At 39.3% G+C, this 20,749-nt stretch overlaps 1 protein-coding gene across 1 annotated transcript in view; it reads right to left on the bottom strand.

Moving 5' to 3' along the window:
* Positions 1–20,749, bottom strand: part of NCKAP5 (NCK associated protein 5) — a 436,389-nt gene that overhangs the window by 90,087 nt on the left and 325,553 nt on the right. The window contains exons 9-11 of the mRNA XM_064156156.1: positions 19,486–19,554; positions 12,339–12,377; positions 6,625–6,744 (exon numbers count right to left, since the gene is read on the bottom strand). Coding sequence (XP_064012226.1) covers positions 6,625–6,744; positions 12,339–12,377; positions 19,486–19,554 — 228 coding nt within the window. The remainder of the gene's footprint in view (positions 1–6,624; positions 6,745–12,338; positions 12,378–19,485; positions 19,555–20,749) is intronic.

The raw sequence follows: 20,749 nt of genomic DNA, 5'->3' as shown, positions 1-20,749 counted from the left end.
TACTCAGTCTAATTCTTTCAGGTATTATGTTGGTGCTGTTCATTCAAAACTGAAAGTCATACACCTTAGGGAGGTTAGATGCAGTTTCTTTGGAAGGGGATATTTCCTTCTATCATCACTATCTTTGGTCACCTATTTATCTAACCAGTAGGCTTTCATGAATTTCTTATTTCTGTGATGTTTCTTCTGCATAAATTTGGAGCTGCAAACAGGGCAAGTAAGAAATATGGTTCATAATGCATTAATGCATACTGATGATTTAAGATTAAATGGAATACAGATTTGAAGCTTTGTCTTTCTGTCTTCTCTGATGTTAGTGATTAGTGAGGACATCATAGAAAGAGAAAGTAGGTACCAGTTTACTAGATAACGCAAGACTGAAAATAATGACATCAGCATCTTCACATGAAAAAATGTTCCTTTGTTCTTGCAAGTCTCAAAAATCTTTTGAGTGTTCCTTACTACATCACTCTCTTGATTCCTGATGCACAGAAGCATTCTTGTAATTTCTCATTGTTACAGGATTGGATGCTCTTTCTTGGGACAGGTTCTTCATGAAAGTAATTGTGCATCTTTGATAGCCCTGACCTGGAGAAAGCAATCCAGCAGGCCTACAGCCTGAAATCTTCTGAGAATGGCAAAAATGTAAAATCCACCACCTCACTTCTTAGTAGTTGCACTACTAGCAACACAATACATGGATAAAGTTTAATGTACTAGTTTCAACTTAATATATCTCAAACGTGGTTTCAATTTATGCGATTACCATTTTGTCTGTTGACTCAGCCCTTGAGATTGTCATTACTTTTAAGGCAGTTTCCATTACAGCTGTGAAATAATTAGCAGATCTGAAATTCGGTTCTCCCTCAAGCCACCAGTCCCAATTCCTGAGTAAGTAAGTATCACTACAGATAATGTGACACCTGATTTATATTTATCTGCTTACTGAGAAGAGGAGGACAGATTTTGCTCCTGAGCTGGAACTTCTCAGATTTGCAGATAAGATCTGATGGATACAAAGGAACAAACGCTAAGTAAGAAAATAAGCAGGTCAGCTGCAGGAGTTTGAAAATTTCAAATACAATTTGCTGATCTTGGTCTTGAGTCTGCCTGTTTTCTGAAGAGCCTGGAGGCACAAGGCAGGACTAGTAGGTGGCTTCTGTCAGGTGGGAATTACACTGCTGCTCAGCATATAAGAACCCAGTTATGTAAACACACTTTGGACTGCTGACAAACTGATTTCTAACTGTGTGTGATGATCTTTAGCTTTCATTTCAAACCCTCAAATACTCACTTTCTGAAATGCTTTAATATTTTGTATATCTGATTGCTGTAGAGCAATGCAACTTCACTTTTAACCTTCTGCATTCTGACATCATCACGTTTAATGATGTCTGAACTACAGGTCAAACTCTAAGGCCAGATATTCCATCTCCTTTTGTCAGGTTCTAGGGCAATTAATTGCCCTCTTTTTCTTCCCATATATAATAATGTCGTTGGTGCAATTTACCCCTTCCTGCTAAGCTGCACAACTGTTTCCATCTAAGTGTGTTCAGCTACACTGTCTCATATGTCAGGGCAGAGATGTCAGGTTACTGAAAGAGCTAATACCAACGCAGTTATAACAAAGCAGTTATTTAAATTGACCTTCTGAAAATTCAGAGCATTGTGCTGCAGCATTCTAGACACATTTTCTGACATAAATTAAACAATGTGGATGGTCTGTGAGCAACGAATAAAACTAATCTAGCCAGAGAAATACAAGGAGAAAGTAGGTACTTCAAGCATCCTTCCTGATTTGTTCTGGGGTTGATAAAGTAGAATTTTTATGATGGAAATAAAATGGCAAAGAAAATATAGTTTAATATCAGAGATACTATAAATCTTATTATTAGAAATACTATTTTATACTTTCCTAACCATGAAGATTTTATTACTTATTTAATCAAATAGATCCACTTAATAAATGTTGCTACCTGTCACTTCTTAACAGTTTTTACTGAAGAGTCCCTGAATGCTTTATAAAGAAACTGCAACAGCAACTTTATGGGTGAAAAGTTAAAGCAAGGCTTCATCCATGGGAACAATGCAGCTAACAAATGTGCTGAGTTTATGCAAACAGAAATACATAATATGAGCAAATGATGGCAATATCTTTCAGAAGGCAAACTCTGACCCTGTGTCATCCTCAGTAACTTTACAGAAGTCATCACTTTTGCAAAAGGATGACATGTACCAGAATCAGGCCCAATGTGATTAGTTATATTTTCAGGTATGAGTGGAAAAAGAGAGCTATCCAGAATAAAATGATCTTAGTCTTGAGACATGGATCCTTTCATAGAAGTCTATACTCACTAATGAGGTCAAAACAAGCCTGTGAAATGCCATAGCTAAGAAAGAAGTGGAAAAACACTGTTACTTGGTGATTTTAGTAGCTTGAAGTTTCTCTGATAAAAACATTGCATCATTAAAAAAAATAAAAATAAAGCCAAGACAGAAGTATAGTGGTATAGATATTCACAGTTGGGGTTCTTCAGCCTGGAGAAGAGAAGGCTTCCAGGAGACCTCAGAGTAGCCTTTCGGTATCTGAAGGGGGCCTACAGGAAGGCTGGGGAGGGATTATTTACAAGGCCTTGTACCAAGAGGATGAGCAGTAATGGGTTTAAACTGGCTGAAGGGATAAACTAGATGTTAGGAAAGGTTTTCTTACAGTGAGGGTGATGAGACACTGGCACAGGTTGCCCAGGGAGGTTGTGGATGCTTCCTCCCTGAAGGTGTTCAAAGCCAGGCTGCATGAGGCCTTGAGCAACCTGTTCTAGCGTGAGGTGTCCCTGTCTATGGCAGGGGGTTGGAACTGGATGATCTTTGAGGTCCCTTCCAACCCAAACCATTCTATGATTATATGATTTAAAAATATTTCATATATACTATACACGACCACAGGCAAAGCAGATGTGCTAAGTTTCATCTAAGCCTTTTTATTCCCTCTCTTGTATCCTCTCTTTGGATTTGTCTTATCCTTTCAGCAACCTCCTGTATATCAGCTCCAAAGATCTCGTTCTTCACTTACAGTTTTGCTCTACTCATTTTTAAACCTTAGTCTGTCTATTATTCCCAACTATTTCTTCTCTCACTTGCAGATGAAATACGAGGTGCCTAGCTTAAATGGAGTTCCTGGGTTTTATTTCCCAAACCTCTCTTGCTGTGACAGGCAGAATGTAATCTCTTTTTAGCAGCCACATTAACTGAGGGAAATGAAGGGTGCCTGGGCAGAAGCTACTCTTCTGTGCTGGATTTTAACTGAAACGGTTGCTCTTTCTCAGATGGTGCTGAGACATGGACACTTCTCCAGTGCTTTATCATTTAAAGAAAGCTGTTTCAGAGAAGACAGCCTGAATAAAAGATTAAAAAAAAAGTGATCAAGCTCCTCCTTAATTATCTACCTTAGTATTGCCTCTGTAAATCGCACACCGCAGCTAGAAAGATGTCCCCAGAAAGATAAGGTAGCTCTTAAAACCATCTGCGATATCAGTGGTGACATCCCCCCCCAACTTCAGTTATCTCTTTTTACTTCTTAAATTTTGCATTAAAGACTGCATTGTTACATCTTTTCATGACAGGACTGACACATCTTCTGTTTCACTCCCTACATGCAGCAACCACATCAATATTTCTAGTAGCAAAGAACTTAGAGGGCAGTGCAGATAACCATATGCCTCAAGAAAGCATGCTTATTTATTTTAAAGCATTATTAGGCTCTTTGGTTTCCTAAGTACTTACACTTCTTGTAGATGAATGAAATAATATTATTATACTGAAGGATTCCTTGAAGCAGTCATGAAAACCTTCCTACATTACATTAATTTTTTTACAATTAGCAGAGATCAGTTTTCCATTTGAACTGTGTGAGAAGTAAAAACAATGAAGTGCAACTGGTATGGTATATGGGCCATTACTCTGCAGTCAAATTCAGTGTATCAATCTTTTCATTGAAAAAAGAGGTGAATTATCTGATAGCTAAGAAGGCACAAAATAGGTATCATTTGCTTGAAACCAAATATAGATGGAAAAAAAGACAATCATGGTAAATCTAATTGTTACACTTTTTAAATAAATAAATCCATGTTTCTGTTGAAAACTGAGAGGTTGAGAATGTTTATAGAGTAAAAATAAGCTCACTTTTTAATATAAGAATCTTCCAATGCAAATTACAGAATAACATGGTGATAACAGGAGTTGATAAGCAGAGAAAAAGTAACTAATTTATATTTAGCTTATATCCTCTTCTGCAGCAATCTTCGAAATTTATAGTTGTAGTGACTGTGAATACTCCTAGGATGAGCATTCAACTGTATTTTATCAGACAGCACAGGAAAGGAGTAATGAATACCATGTTGTCCTTGTTCCCCTCCCCCATCAGCAGTTCTTGCCCATTCACTTTGATTAGGGTCATGCTTTAGCCAGAATGTCCTTAGCCACGTAGCTAGTACTCTGCTGTAGAATGACAGCTTTAAATAAATATTTAGCTACTGCCCTATGTCTGGGATGTGTGCATTTGCAAGGAGACATAACCCAAACTGTGCTTCAGCTCTATCCAGGCACACAACAGTGTTTGCTTAATTTCACTCCTAAGAAAACACCCTTCAGATTTTACATCTCGGTCTGCAAGATAACAGACTACACACACTTTACTCAAGTCTGGAGAACAGTTAGATGACTCATAATTTTGCTGGATTGTAGGGGGCTTTTTTTGACAAAAAAAGGGCACATGAAGTGTTTTAACAGAAGTTCTTAATTTTTTAATATATACTACAACTTGTTCTCTGTTTGTTGTTGTTTTGTTGTTTGTTTTTTTTCCCCTAGAGAGGGTTAAAATATGTTCATAGCAAAATCAGGGATATAATGGCAAATTTTGCTCTTGCTTGGGAGATACGGACTTTGGAAACGATCTAAATTCCCTTTCTTCCTCAGCAGATAAAGACAAAGAAAGTGAAAAAGGAGATAAAAAATCTATACACATTAGCTCCTGCCAAAGTGTGCAGGAATAATGATGTAGAACAGTTTGAATCTCTCAGGAAAACCTGCTAGATCATTAGGTTTTCTCTTCCACTTGATGCAGGTTCATCTCTTTCAACTTCTTTCACAGAGTGACACAATCCAGTTTCAAGGAACTTGCCAAAGCTTTGATGGCACTTTTCAGATTGTATCTAACACATCTACAACATTTGCAGAATAACCAAGACTTACTGTTGGAACCCAAAGAATTGGCAAGAAAAGTCATATTTGTAGTAATAGGCAGTATATGACTTCTAGGGTGCAGGAAGAAAGGAGGTGGAGGTGGGGGGGGGGGGGGGGGGGGGGAAGGAAGGAAGGGAGGAAGGAAAGAAGGAAAGAAAAGAAAAAACAAAACCACTCCAAGAAGAGATCAGTCCTATGCAGGGATCTATGAAGGCTGATCAAACAGGAAAGAAGCAGAGGGCAAGGGAGAAGAAATCAAAAGAGATAAGATTCTGACCTAGCAATACATAAATGAACACAAAACTAAGAGACAGAACAAGAACCCAAGGATAAGGTAAGAGCCCAGATCTCTGTGATGGTGACTTGTCACTTGTCTGTCTGTGCTTCAGAGCTTCATAGTAATTATAGCTACTTGCCCTCAATGTGGAGATTCTCTTGCCTTCAAGCAGCAGGTGGTGAGTTTTCTCAATCAATGGCCCAGACTGACAAGAGTTAGCAGTCCTCAGATGCCAAGCAAGAGTGTGAGGGGAAAATTTTACTGTGAGACACAGATGCATAGTACCATAGGATTTAAATAAGACATGTTTAATATCACTAACCTAGCTGACATGGTCCAAATTTCTCCAAAATGAATGTATTTTTCTCTAATTACAAGTGACATACATTGCTAGAAACAGGATTGGTCCTATTGTTAGAAACCTGAAACATTTTGGTAATTCCTCATTTACTGTTCTTCTAGCTCATGGTCAGATTTGTTGGAAGATTCACAATGCAATTCTAATCTATAAGGAAATGACAAAGCAGTGGATTCATTCACAATTACATGCTTTGCTAAATGAAAAGGGATACTGAGACACCTCTTATTATTCCAGAAGGCAAAGGAGTGGGAGATGGGTCAACTGTTTTCTCAGCTGCATCCTCCCATAAAACATTGGGGGAGGGGGGAAATCACTCTAAGGCTGTGAAGATGTACTTAAGTCCTTGTAGCACATATGGCAAAAGTTAAATAAATGGGCTGTCTTCTCACAGGAAATTACACTGTTCACCATCAAGCAGAATGCTAAGGAACCTGAGCTTCTCCCCTGCAGAGGGATAATGAACTCATATCATTCCATTTATCACAGTGAAGAAGCACCTAAAAAAGTAAGCTACTCTGCAGGTGTGCTCCTGTCTCCACATTTGCACATAATAGGTAGTCATAGTTCACTGGCATACACTTTCACTTTCAATAGTATCAGATTATAGATAACAGAAATTCTTCTAATATATTAAATCTATCAACTGTCATTTCCTGCTTATTGACAGAACCTTAAAAAGAAGAACAATGTTTTATGACAGTGAGAACTTAAAGCTCATAGCTCTCTTTTTGCAAAGGCCATTTCCTACCTGAAGGAGTAGATCAGAAGCTGGTTTAACTTTCTGCTGGAAAAGCACACTTAATGTTCGATTCTGTTGCTCCAAATCAAAAACTCTTGTCTTCAGCTTGATACATTCCTCCCTCAGATCCTGCAGCACAAGGAAAATATGAAGATTAGAAAGCAAGTAATAGAAGCACTTAAAAAGCTCTAAGTAATGCTGGATACTAAGAAGTACTTATACAACATTAAAAACAGTACAATTCAGAGAAATGTGATACTTCATTTTCTCTGGTTGCTTCATCATCAGACAACAACATTAAAAAAACTCTTGTATTGAGAAACAGTAGCTACCTGAAACACCCTTCTGGAGCTTTCTGCTAGTGTAAAAAGTGACTTTGCTAGCAGTGTGTTTTGTTTTGCAGCCAACACAAAGCAGACAGCCGCAATTAAGATTTGAACACTGTCGTAAGCATAAGCTAATGAGAAAGTACAAGCTATACCAAACCAGGAAGGAGTTCAAAGTGGTACTCTGCCTTCAAGGTACTCTTCAGAAGTCTGTCCCACTTCTTGCTTTTTCTGGAATAATCAAGTGAGCACTGCTGCCTGGCATACTGTGGACAGTCTGTATCTTCCTCATTGTAACTTCCTACTGTAGGCTTGGCTAGGCCATGCTATGGTGCTGGTGCACCACACACGCGGTGGTATGATCCTGTCTGAGATTTCCAACATGAGGTACCAAGAAGCCCTACAATAGGCTTCTCGGTACCGAGAAGCAGAACTGAAGCATAAAACAAGACGTCACCGTTGAAACTGAAAGGTGCAGGTCTTTTAGCCAAGGTCAAATCAGGTTTGTGATGAACAAGCCCTTAATGGCCTTCAGGGGCAGCAAACTATCATCCATCCATCTATCTATCTGTCTGTCTGTCTGTCTGTCTATCTACCTATCTTCAATGTAAGATATGCTTTTCCTGGCCACAGGATTCTATCAAAAGATTTTGGAGATAGAGAAGGACGTGACACTCAGTTTTTCAGCATAGTTTCTGCAGCTGTCCATTTTGAGGTGCGAGAGCTTCAGAACTCAGGAAGTGTAGTATCTTAATACAGACCAAATATAATAAGCTGCAGTCATACTTAGCTTTATTTAAAATCAAATAATTAAAGCTCAAAAGTACTTTCCCATATTCCTTCAAATTTAGGACAGTTGCTGCCCTGTGGTATTGCCTGGCTGGTATTACTATCCACCATATGAAGGTGGAGAAACAGGCCTCTGGATCCCCATATGCTGTCCTGTCAATACCATTATCAGCATGATGACTTGGCTTTATGAGAAAACAACTCAGAGGAGGAAACTGTACTCAGATGCAGCTTACATTCTTGCATACAGTTGCTGTAGACTCCACTATAATCAGCACTGAGGTTATAAGAGGTGAACATGTAACAAAGTAAGCTCTTCTTGAGATTTCAGAAAATTGCAAACATCTTTTTATACATATAGTATCAGACTTTATGATACTGCTGCTTATTTTTCTCTTGATAGTTTCTTATTATTTCATTGTTCAAGCAAAATTGCTGGAGCCTTCCAACATATCCACCTCCAAAAAAATCTTGAGTTCAATGTTTTGTAAAGCCCAAAAGCTTTGATTCTTGTCAGTGAGATCTCTTATCTCTGGTCTTGCAGAAGGCAATCTCTATTAGGAAACTGCAAGCATCAATACCCATCATTATCTGCCTTTCAGAAATAATCAGAGAACTTAGAGCCTGTTACAATAGTATTAAACCTTTCAACACTACTAAGTGCACTGAAAGGGAAAAATGATTCACAGAAACTAACAACATAGAACAAAATTAAATCTTTGCAATGTCTCTGTTCAAAACCTTCCTAACCTACAGTTTAAATCCGTAAGATTTATGTTTCCAACTTCAGACCTTCTGTAAAAAGTGAAATATAAGACAGCAGATTAGTTGTCCAGATGTTATAAACTGTGCCACTGATAACACCACATACAGCCCAGAGGAGAAATGAGGGTAGTGGTACTCTGGTAAAATAAGGTCTGTGTTTAGAAAACTGAAGTCCTAGAATTACCAATTAATACAACTACCAAATGTCTGAAGCATGTAATTCCTCTCCCATGGGCAAAATGACCAGCTATTAAGAGAGCAATATCCCAAATATCTAAGGTGCTCCTGTGGCTTCACTACTGTAGTATCTGAGCACCTCTCTACTCTTACTTTTTTTCTTCAGTATTAGACTCACTCTTCTCCAAAATGGGATTTGATGCTTTTATTAGAGGTCCCAAAAATACGCTGCTTTTCCTCTGAAGATGCTTCATCTGTTTCAACACTTAATTAACTTCTTCTTTATTTCATTGATGAAAATCAAGAAGAAATTACTTTCATACAGAATTCAGTCTAAAAAATATCCTCTTCTGAATACACTGCTGTGGATGAGGGTAATATGTGAAGAGCAGATACTCAAATCGTAAAATGATTTCATTAAGTGGTGCAACTCAAATTCCAAACTGCTGATCCAGCTTTCACATGGGAAAAAAAAATCCAGTACCCAGCACTCCTATCCTCTCATGTGATTTGAGAAGTCTTTGGTGAGGAGAGAAAGGATGGATGTTTTCACTAAACATCACAGCATATAGGTTTGTCACATATAATTTTCTTGGCCTTCTGACTTACATTTCCCAGAGGTAACATTTTCTATTAGTAAGGCTAGAAAATCCATATAATTTTGCTACATAGAGCTGTGAAATTTTGCTGTGTGGCTAATTCAGCACAAATCTCAATTTTAATAGTTTCTCCATAGTCAGAGTTTAAAAAAAAAAAAAGAAAATAAAGAAGCCTTTCACATTAGAGGAATTCTATATGTATTGTAACAAATTTTATACTTGAAAAGTGCACATTTAAGACTGTAATTCCATCTCAAGGTTTCAGTGACATTGATAAATCACTCAAGCTTTGCTCACTCAATTTGTGTCACCAGAATCTCTCTGTGGAATCACAGTCTTTCCACGTCCTGGCAAGTATACAGTGCTTTATTCGTTACATTACAGCATGTACTTAATTTAACCAAAAATTAGTCCTTGAGGGACAATTTCAAATTCACAGCAAAGCCTACGCAGTGTGCGTTACTGTGCAAATTCACTCTGCTCCGTTTTCTGAAAGCTCTCAGCTTTTCTTCATGTCTCACAATGCCCCAGAGGTGTCTTATCTCTCTGTGGCATGACTGGCTCTGTCTCACTGCTTAGCTGTCCAATGGTAGATTTATCTGTTTACTGCTTACTATTTGGATTCCAGTACCTACCTACTTGGGACTGGTGTGAGAAGTCAAATTTCCTCTTTATTGTATGCTACTGTGCTCCTGTCTTGTCTTATAAAAGGACTTGTATGAATGGTGTCAGGAGCACTGTTACAGTTAATATTCATTAGCATTTAGAAGAGTACCCTCTTTCCTCTTTCTATGGATATTAAATTACCTATTATTACTCAGTAATAGGTAAGCAGCTGTTAAATCCCATCAATGCTGCGCAAATTACTTTATTAAATGTATTCAAATCTGGGTTTATTGTATCCTTATGAATTCCTTGGTTCCTATGAGTTTGGGAGGATTCATTATTGAGAAAGTATGTAGTCATCAAAATGTCTGACACCCTTGCAAAGAAACTCAGGAAGATACTTTCTTAATTTGGGAAGCAACCACAATACTCCCAAGTCTGAGGTTAATATATTGAGATTAAACCCTCTGGTAAATATTTAATCACATATGGCTTCATATTACAAAATGTGGATGAAGCTTTTGTATTTGTTAAGATGAGACAATGCCTCCATTTCCATTTAAGTTGTATCGAAACACAGATTCAGGCTTTTTAAAAAGATAGCTGAAGTTATGATTGTAAAAGGTGTTGCAGTAATAGCTCTGCAGACTGCAGTTCTCTGGTGATACACAGACCACACAGCACACATGTATACAGAGTACAGGAAGAGTAATTCAGCAGACACAGCAACAGTGGAAGCTTTCCCATACATTGTAGTTTGCACAAATCAACTCCGAGCTACAATACTTCCAGTTGCTCTTAAGGCAAAATCCCTCTACTAGAGTAAAAGTCCTCATTGTGAATCACAAAACCATAGGACTGAACAATGATACTCTCAACTCTAATCTGTGGTAACAGCTGCATGGCTGTTTTGTGGGCCCTGCTGTCAAGTGAAGAGATTTAGGGAATGTCATTGCTTCTAAATTATTGATACTAGCTTTGGCCACTGAAATGTGTTATCTATATAATGGTCAACTGCACCCTCCAAAGTCCTGCACTCCTCACCTACCACTTACCTGGACACCTCTGTCTTCAGGACAGGATGACCAAGAGGAGACTTGCTGGGGTCAGAACATCTCCCTTTGCACCTTCTAATCTATCCAGAATGTTGCAAAATTGATTCAGAAAAGATCTGCCCAGTAAGGAGCTGAGAAGGGTATCCAGCCTCCTCCCTGGTGGCCAGATGAAACCTTCTGCATTTATTGACCGTTTCATAGACTCATAGAATCAACCAGGTTGGAAGAGACCTCCAAGATCATCCAGTCCAACCTAGCACCTAGCCCAGGCCAATCAACCAGACCATGGCACCAAGTGCCTCGTCCAGGCTTTCCTTGAACACCTCCAGGAACGGCGACTCCACCACCTCCCTGGGTAGCCCATTCCAATGGCAAATCACTCTCTCTGGCAAGAATTTCCTCCTAATATCCAGCATAGACCTCCCTCTGCACAACCTGAGACTGTGTCCCCTTGTTCTGTTGCTGGTTGTCTGGGAGAAGAGACAAACCCCCACCTGGCTACAACCACCCTTCAGGTAGTTGTACACAGCAATGAGGTCAGCCCTGAGCCTACTGTTCTCCAGGCTAAACAACCCCAGCTCCCTCAGCCTCTCCTCACAGGGTTTGTGTTCCAGGACTCTCACCAGCTTTGTCATCCTTCTCTGGACACGTTCCAGTACCTCAATCTCTCTCTTGAAATGAGGAGCCCAGAACTGGACACAGTACTCAAGGTGTGGCCTGACCAGTGTTGAGTATAGGGGAAGAATAACCTCCCTTGTCCTACTGGCCACACTCTTCCTGATCCAGGCCAGATCATACATTAGACTTTTAAATGCAGCCATTGGCTCTCCTGGCCACCTGGGCACACTGCTGGCTCATGTTCAGCCCACTCTCTACCAGTACCTCCATGTCCCTTTCTACCTGGCTGCTCTCCAGCCACTCTGTCCCCAGTCGGTAGCGCTGCTTGGGGTAATTTACTTAGGTGCAGATGTTTATGGTCATCTTGCTCATGTCTGAGCTGTGCAGCAGCCACTTTGCAGACAAGCTTGCACCCAGCCTCATTCCTTCTCAATTCTGAGCTGTGTCCTGAACCTTTGGCTCGGGTTTTCTTGGACCTACCTCCTCCACATTGACTTACACAGCAAAGACACCAAGGTTGACACTGATCACTCTCTCCAGACCTGACTCTCATACTTGGTGCCCACCATTCTGCCTGCCCTGATGTCCCCTTTAGTCCCTTTGCAGAAGGCATTTTGAATCATGTTCTGCTGTTTTGGATGATGTCCATAATGAAGGTTTTGGTGTCAGACTTCAAAAAATCCATTCCAACACTTTTCTAGAAAACTTCTGGGAAATCACTCTCTCTGTGAAGAACTTCCTCATCTGCAAGCTTTAAGTTATACCACAGTGCCCAAATCACAACTTACCTTTTGAGTAAGTAGAGCCTGAACAACCTGATTAGCTACCTGAAATAAATAAATAAAACAGTTTCAGTATGTTTATGCAATCATGTGTGTCTATGCATATCTATACCTTCACAACCAATTCTAGTGTTTTCATTGTTTACTACTATTTCCATCAGATAATACAGGTAAGAATACATGAAATGCATGTTAACTGCTTCTGTGCTAGTCCTCATTATAAACCACTGCACATTATATGAATTTCAGGATGACATGATGGGAATTGGGTGAACTTTTGTCATCTCTTCTTTGAAGTAGACTAAACTTCTGCAGATGTATAATGCAGCTCGTGTGCATCAGCATGGGTTGACTGCATTCACTAGAACTGATTTTTACCAGCTGAGGATGGAACCCTGAATGTTTTCATGAAGTTTAATTGTTTCTTGATTCAATATTGACAAAACGGTACATCTATCAGGACAAGCAGAGACCATAAAGTGCCACAGAAAATTAAAGTACCTACTGCCATCAGAATGTGGTTGGAAGGCATTCACACCACACAGCATAATTGACTTGAATGAGATTACACACCATTGATTAGTAGAACTATATATTCAACAGGGAATTTTTTAAGGTATTTATTTTATAAATCCTTTCTGATTTATATTTACCAGCAGGTACAGGGGAAGGGAAGGGGAAGAAGGAAGGACAGAATGAGAGACTGAGATGATTTTTAACTTTAATGTTTCTAATATAATTTAAAACTATATGTGCATTGATGTACATACAATGTGCATGCCTACTTCTCTGGTGTTTAGGCACAGAAACTAAAGCTCTCACTCTGTGCCAGGGGTCCTCAAACTTTTTAAACAGGGGGCCGGTTCACTGTCCCTCAGACAGTGTCGGGGGCTGGACAATAGTTTGGTTTCAGCCCAGTGGTGTCAGGGGCCAGACTAAAGTTTGGTTCCAGCCCAGTCCCGGCAGGTGCTTGGGGGCTGCGGAGGCTGGCAAGCAGATTAAGTGGCAGGAAGTGGTTGCTTGGTTTCCCCCCCAACTCCCGGGGAGGGGGTGTCTGTAAATACCAGCGGGCCGTAGTTTGAGAACCCCTGCTCTGTGCAAAAAGTCAGGGGTTACAGTTTCTGGTTTGGTTTTGGCTTTCAGAAATTACAGAAAAAGCACAGGCATCTGCATTGATTCTTTTTTACTGTTGGCAAATTACAGGAAAAAATCCACACTGCTGTTGTGAAATGAACTGTAAGGAAAGAGCTGAAGCTTATTTATTTCTGCAAATAATCCAGTTCCATTAGATTCAAAAGTTGTATTTGATTCATACTCTTATAAAATTGCCTAGTATCATTTTTCCCTCCAAACTGGTCCCTAACTTAAGGCAGCCCCTGGAACAATGGTCCCATAAAACAGCTCTGTACATGATTTAACAGAAGACACAGACTAATATTAGAACAGCAATAACCAACAGAAGTAAATATGTGACATTTCTGAAAAATCATGTGCCTTGCCCTACAGGTTTTCAGGATCTACATCTGACTGTGTTCCTTCTGGCATGTACTTTTAAAGTCTGTTTGCTCTACCTGAAAATTGAACAAACCATATTGACTACATTATTTCTTTACTTTCTGACACGGAGTCACTTTACCAAGGAAGAACTAAAAGGTTCTTTGAAGTGTGTACTAGTCACTCGCAACAGAATGGCCTACAAAATTGCTCCTATAGCCTCACATGTTGCATGGAGGTGTGTAAATGGCATAATCTTCCAGATGGAAAAATCCTGAACTTGGTGATGCATGTGTGACAGATTTTCCAGTTAGTGTAGAAAGTTAGGTATCTAAAAGGAAAGTACCTGTGAGTGATCCATAGCTCCCATAGATCTCAGGAAGAGAGATATGCAACTAATTTCTTTTCAGAACACAGTTACTTTATTCTAGTACCTAGCAACTTGGCAAACTGTGTTGCTATTACCATTCAAAGATTTTCAGGTCTGTATTCTTGGTTTTCAGTAGGAACAGAGGTGGGAAGTCTTTCATGAAGTGTTCTGCAGTTACTAGGATTAATTTAGCAGTCAGTAAGTGGAAGAATATCCAAACTTTTGCATTTCAAATAAGGTTGCCATTCCACTCCTACAGCAGATGGAAATATATTGCTAAGCTAACAGATCTACTTAATCTTCACTTACAGGTATGAAGAGAAACCATGGATCTGAATGAACAACATATGACAGCACTAAAAAACTAATTATCACGACTACCAAACTGAAACTGAGACCAGAACACAGAGGAACTGACTCCTGAGATGCAGAATATAAGAAAATCCCACTGATATGAGGTAAATCTGCAGCTCAATCCTAGGAAAAAGCAGGCTGTAAACCGACAGTTAACCAAGATGAAAGAGGAATGTAATAGAGCTGGCCAGTTTCTTAGTCTGCTGTTAGGTGGGAGATGATACTGCTTGCCTTTACACTGCCTGCCTTTCCTTTCAACTTCACAGCCAAGATATTTAGATGAGGTTTCCTTTTGTGGATTGCAGTAAAATAGATGCAATATCCAGCTTACTTTTTCCTTACACAGTTATGTTTACACATGCATGTCATAAAGTGGTCTTCATGTAAAAGGTATAAAAGAAAAAGAATGCATCAAAGAGAAGAGACTCTATCGTAACATCTATGACATCTTTCACAAATACTGAGATGTTACACAGCTGCCTTTAATGTATGGTTTCATATGCACAGAAACACTTCAAGTGTACTAAAACAAAATGTCTTACACTTCAGTAAAATCTTAAAACCAGACTGCCTTTTAAAGATAACTTCATATCTTTGATTAACTGATTCTTAAAACATTGGCAAAACTATAATCTACCCTAAGTTGCATAATCTCTTACTTGTAAGTATGGTGAAGCTTGACAGAAATCTCAGCTGGCACAGTGATGTGAATAAACATGACATTACCACTTACCAGTAAACTGGCAGCTGAATTCCAGGATAGGAAACAAGGATTAACCATGTTAACCTCAAACCCCAAAGGTACAAGAAGACAATCCTGGGTTTTACAGTAATTTTTTTCTGAGACAGAAAGCTACATTTATGGAGTACGTCTGAAATTAAATGAGCTCTTTTCTTCTTTTTTCAAGTACTGGAACATTTCGATGACACTTTCTTCAAATACTCTTGTGAAGTTGTTTGTTTGTACACTTCAGAGATGAACAATTACTTAAAAAAAATAATCTGTGAATATTTATCATAAAGGCCTCAATTCAGCTTTGACCTGCACTCTTTCCAGATTTCATCTCAATGAACATTTCGGTGTCATTGAGTTTACCCACAAAAATGACAACAGAATATGCAGTTTTAAGTCACAGGTACAAGCATTCACACAGCATTAAGTGGAAACAACTGTGTAAAATAATTGATTAAAAAAAATTAGAGAAGATAATGGCAGGCACATCCTTGAGAACTCAGCTCTAGGTTCTCTTTGTCACTCATAGACAGAACAATCACAGTGGATATTTTTACTTCTTTCATATGCAGTTTAAGGGCCACCAACACCTCAGCAGAAAGTACACTGTGCATAGCAAGTGCCCTTATCACGTTGCTGTAGAGGCCTGAGGGATCAAGCAGGGACACTATTGGCAGAGTGGCCAGATTAAATGATGCTTGAGTGTGCTGAGCAGAGTTTGCCTGTGCCCAGGGAAAGAAGCTCCAATCTGAGGATTCTCAATGATAAGTGAAAGACGGCAGCATTCTCCCAATAGTTATCAAATGCTGTTCCAAACCTTCATTACCTCAAGAGCCCGTCTGCTGTTCTCAATAAGTGACTACCCAGTATTGCTGGGTATTAGCTTTGGAGGTAAGCACTCCCTGTGTATCAGCCCAGCAGAAGTTCAATACACTCATAACTAACTGGACTCCAGAGGAAAAATTAAAATAACGGTTACAGGAGGCACTGAAATATTTTTATGGCAGGTTTAGCTGTCTTGGGTACTGGTGTGACCACAGCCTTGTGTTGTTCAAGAACATCTCTTTAAGCTTAACACATCTCTCTGGGGCAAATTTGCAACGTGGCAGAGACAGATACATAGCTGTACAGGATATATATGCTACTAAAAGCTGCTGAAGAAGTCCTGAAGCTCAAACTAGGGAAGGTCTGAAGAGGGAAGATCACCTTCAGAAAGCAGGGTTAGTGTGAGTTATGAACAGAAGAAGCATCAGACTTACAGAAAAAAAAAATTCAAGTGCAAGCCTGTTTTGTATTTTTCCCATTAAAATATTTATGAAAAGCATGTTATTTGCTTAAGATCTCCAGTAAGAATCTAAAAACCCCTCTTTGGAAGAAACTGTCACAACACATCAGCAGAAGACACTGGTTGGAAGTGAGAGTTCTCACAGTCACTGATTGTGTTATGCACTAATGTTACATTTCCATCTCATCTCCTGTTCTCTTTATTGTTACTATGAGACAGAATGAGAACCTGTGGCTTCTTAGGAAGCTCCACCATGGGAATGTGCTCAGGAAGATGCTAACCTCGGACTCCTGTAGAAATTGCAATTCTTGAATATGACTTTGTTGTCTGAGTCACTGGTAAGAACTTCTTCACCCCAGTGATCAGAATCAGAGAATCGTAGAATCAACCAGGTTGGAAGAGACCTCCAAGATCAGCCAGTCCAACCTATCATTTAGCCCTGGCCAGTCAACTAGACCATGGCATTAAGTGCCTCATCCAGGCTTTTCTTGTACACCTTCAGGGACGGCAACTCCACCACCTCCCTGGGTAGCCCATTCCAATGGCAAATCACTCTCTTTGTGGAAAAATTCCTCCTAACAGCCAGCCTACACTTCCCCCGGCACAACTTGAGACTGTGTCCCCTCATTCTGTTGCTGGTTGCCTGGCAGAAGAGACAAACCACCACCTGCCTACAACCTTCTTTCAGGTAGTTGTAGGCAGCAATGAGGTCACCCCTGACCCTACTGTTCTCCAGGCTCCACACCCCCAGCTCCCTCAGCCTCTCCTCACAGGGCTGTGTTCCAGGCCCCTCACCAGCTTTGTCACCCTTCTCTGGACACGTTCCAGTACTTCAATCTCTCTCTTGAAATGAGGAGCCCAGAACTGGACACAGTACTCAAGGTATGGCCTGACCAGTGCTGAGTACAAGGGAAGAATAACCTCCCTTGTCCTACTGGCCACACTGTTCCTGATCCAGGCCAGGATGCCATTGGCTCTCCTGGCCACCTGGGCACACTACTGGATCATGTTCAGCTACTATCTACCAGTACCTCCATGTCACTTTCTGCCTGGCTGCTCTCCAGCCACTCTGTCCCCTGCCTGTGGCACTGCTTGGGGTTGTTGTGGCCAAAGTGTAGAACCCTGCACTTGGCTTTGTTAAATCTCATCCCATTGGCCTCTGCCCACAGAGTTATTAGAATGGTTAGGTCCAGGCTTGTGTTAGCTAAGTCAATGCTCGTTACAGAACCAGTAGCAAAACACTGTGGGGGAAAAAAAGGGAAGAAAAAAGGAAAACATCACACTGCACCATGAGGAAGGACAAGAGAGATCACTGCACACAAAAGGAAGAAGATAAGTAAACAAAATATCAAGCTGAGGAGCACAAAACTACATGTGATGAGAAGCAGTATCTCCTGAAAAACACAGTAGGAGAAGATGGGCACAGCTGTGATAATATGGAAGAACAGAAAAACAGCCAACATAATGTTAAAGATAATAATGTTTAGAGTATAGTTTGGTATAATTATTTGTTCTTTAAACTAAAGCAGCATGTAAAAAACACAGCCCTGGCTCAGAAACCCATCACGTTCCTGCAAGCACAATAAAAACATATCTTCTGTCTTTCTAATCTGTGTGGAGTGTTTTCCTGGAAAGGGCAGTTATGGTGCTCTACTCATTTCCAAAATTAATTATGTGGGCAGATTTTGTCCTAGACAATCAGAAAATAATTTTAAGCTAAGCTCTGTAATTTAAACAAAAGTTAGTAATTATATGGTAATTTAATCCTTATGACTAAGGTATCCAAACACCTTTCAAGCATGCACTGAATGCAGTGATTCAGGCCAATGAAGAACAAGGCTCTGCTGGTATCCCAGAGCCAGAGAACAGGCAGAGCATAAGTGAACAGGAAAGCATATCTGCACGCGTTTTACTCCAGCTCCCAAATAAAAACATGTCACAGTGGCAAATGTACAGATCTGCTGATGAAAATCTGCAGTAAACTAGAGGCTTTGTGTACTAGAGCTGTATTGCTCACGCCAGTAACACTTTAGCAAATGCTGATTAAAAATTTAAAAATCTGGTATGAATTGCCATCTGCTCTGTGTGATTTGCACACTCAGGCATTCTTTTCTCAAAGGTACAGCTTAGAAGCTGGTGTAGTTTTTGTTTTGTTTACATGTTAGCCAGATACTTATGCTACCATGCATTCTTATTATAGATGGGTAAATGATTTCTACTAAGTTCAAGCTACTAAAAGTCTTAAAACTATTTTTGAAGCTCTTGTATACGCTGAACAGCCTTATTTCAGGATAAAGGGGAGGAAGAAGTAAGCATCAGGATATGTAACTAGGAAGTTGCATGCAATAGGAGATTGCATGGCTGGAATGCTCAGACAGGAACTGATGGGTGAATGACATTGTAGCTGTAACTGGCAGGTCTGATCAGAAGCTGAATTGTGTAGCAGAAATAAGCCAGCAGCTAGAAAAAAATATAGCATAAAAAGCTGTGTATGTAACCCTAAGGGGGAGCTAAGAGACTAAATTCCCTTGATGCAGAAAACATTGCATAGGAAAGTTGGGGAAGTTTGGATAGTAGAAGCCACTGCCACCCGTGTTTCACTCTACAGAAAAGAAAGAATACACAACATCTATCAGGCAAATTATTTTCTCATCCTAATAAAAGCAAATCAGCTTCAAATATTGGTCACAGGGACAATATCAACTTTTCAGTGAAGACGTGTGGTCAAAACAGGATTTACAGCAAAGGTCATAAAGAACAGTTACCTATGACTGCCAGATACACTGTGCTGGAATTAATTAGAATGAGGTAATACTAGAAATTACAGGACAATGTCAACCTTGTAAGAGAGAAAGAGATTCATTTCTATCTATTTAATTATAATACCAGATAAGAATAATCTTTTTATCTACCTTACCTCATCAAGACATCTTTCATACTGTTCCCTCTGATTTTCATTTTCCAGAGCCAGTGCTGAATTCTCTGCCTATAGTAAAATGTAACAAATAAACAAACACACAAATTAATCAGAGCTTCTTGTGCTACATGACAATTCATAAACATTCTCAGAGTGTTTACTTTGTGTACTTTTTCAAGATCCAGAATAAAATGCACCATGTTATTTATTTTGCTACAAGTTGTTATTTTGAGTAAAACCAGAGGTTACAGTAATTGATGCCATTATTCACATCATGCATTTTAATTTAGAACAATATCAAAGCAGATATTCCAAGTACTTCTATGATCTCATCTTGTCAGGTCCAGTAGAGATAGTAATGAAACATTATAAAAAACATTGATCTATCTTTTCCTCCTCCCTCTTTTCTGTTTAGAGCGAACTTGTAACCTGAGAAAGTCACCTGAAAGCAAACTGAAGCAGCTACTATTAAACAGAAACAAAAGGCAATCATGTGAACTTGTGGCAGCTCTTCATAAGCCTGGTTTCTGCAGTGGATAACTCCAGATGTGCTGGTCATGATACAGCTAATAGGCGAATTATAGCCTTTGAGTGAAACAAATAAATTTAGTCTTTACTTAAAAAACAATTCCTAGCACCTGAGGAGTGAAACATGTATTTTAGTAAATTCAAATGCAATCTTAAAAAGTCAGAATTTTTTTCTCTCACATACATCAGTTTAAACATGATACATCTTTCTGTATAACAGTGCCTTTCATCTATCTTTAGTTTCCACTAAACTCGTATTTTTACACAGAGCAGACTTGAAAATGGCACAATCTGGCATGTAAATTACAGCAAATTAATATATTTTTCTATATATTGTTACAGAACTGGAAAAGAAAAATCTCTTAAGTGTGCCGTATAAACTTGCATCAGAGCAAGTTTCAACCAGTCTTCTGGCTGAGAAACTAAAACAAAAATATACAAAAATGTGTAAGTTAAAGGTGGCTCAAGAGACCTCCCTGCTTCCCATGCATAACTTCAGATCACATAACCACAACACCACAATCAATGCGTTCACATAATTACAATTATTATACAATTTACATTACTTGCTTCATTTAAGCCTTCTGCCCACCTACAGAAGTCAAACAAATGCTGTTTCAAAAGAATTGTGGTTATACAAAACTATGGTCATAAATATAGCTAACAGTTGTAATTTTAGAGGAAAGAAACTGTAATGTATTGTATGGTAAGAATCTGTGGAAAGAAACAGTTCCCT

The sequence above is a fragment of the Pogoniulus pusillus genome, chromosome 2 (assembly GCF_015220805.1).
Source record: "Pogoniulus pusillus isolate bPogPus1 chromosome 2, bPogPus1.pri, whole genome shotgun sequence".
Lineage (NCBI taxonomy): Eukaryota > Metazoa > Chordata > Aves > Piciformes > Lybiidae > Pogoniulus > Pogoniulus pusillus.
Note: the sequence above shows the minus strand (reverse complement) of the source record. Positions and strands in the feature narration are given on the sequence as shown.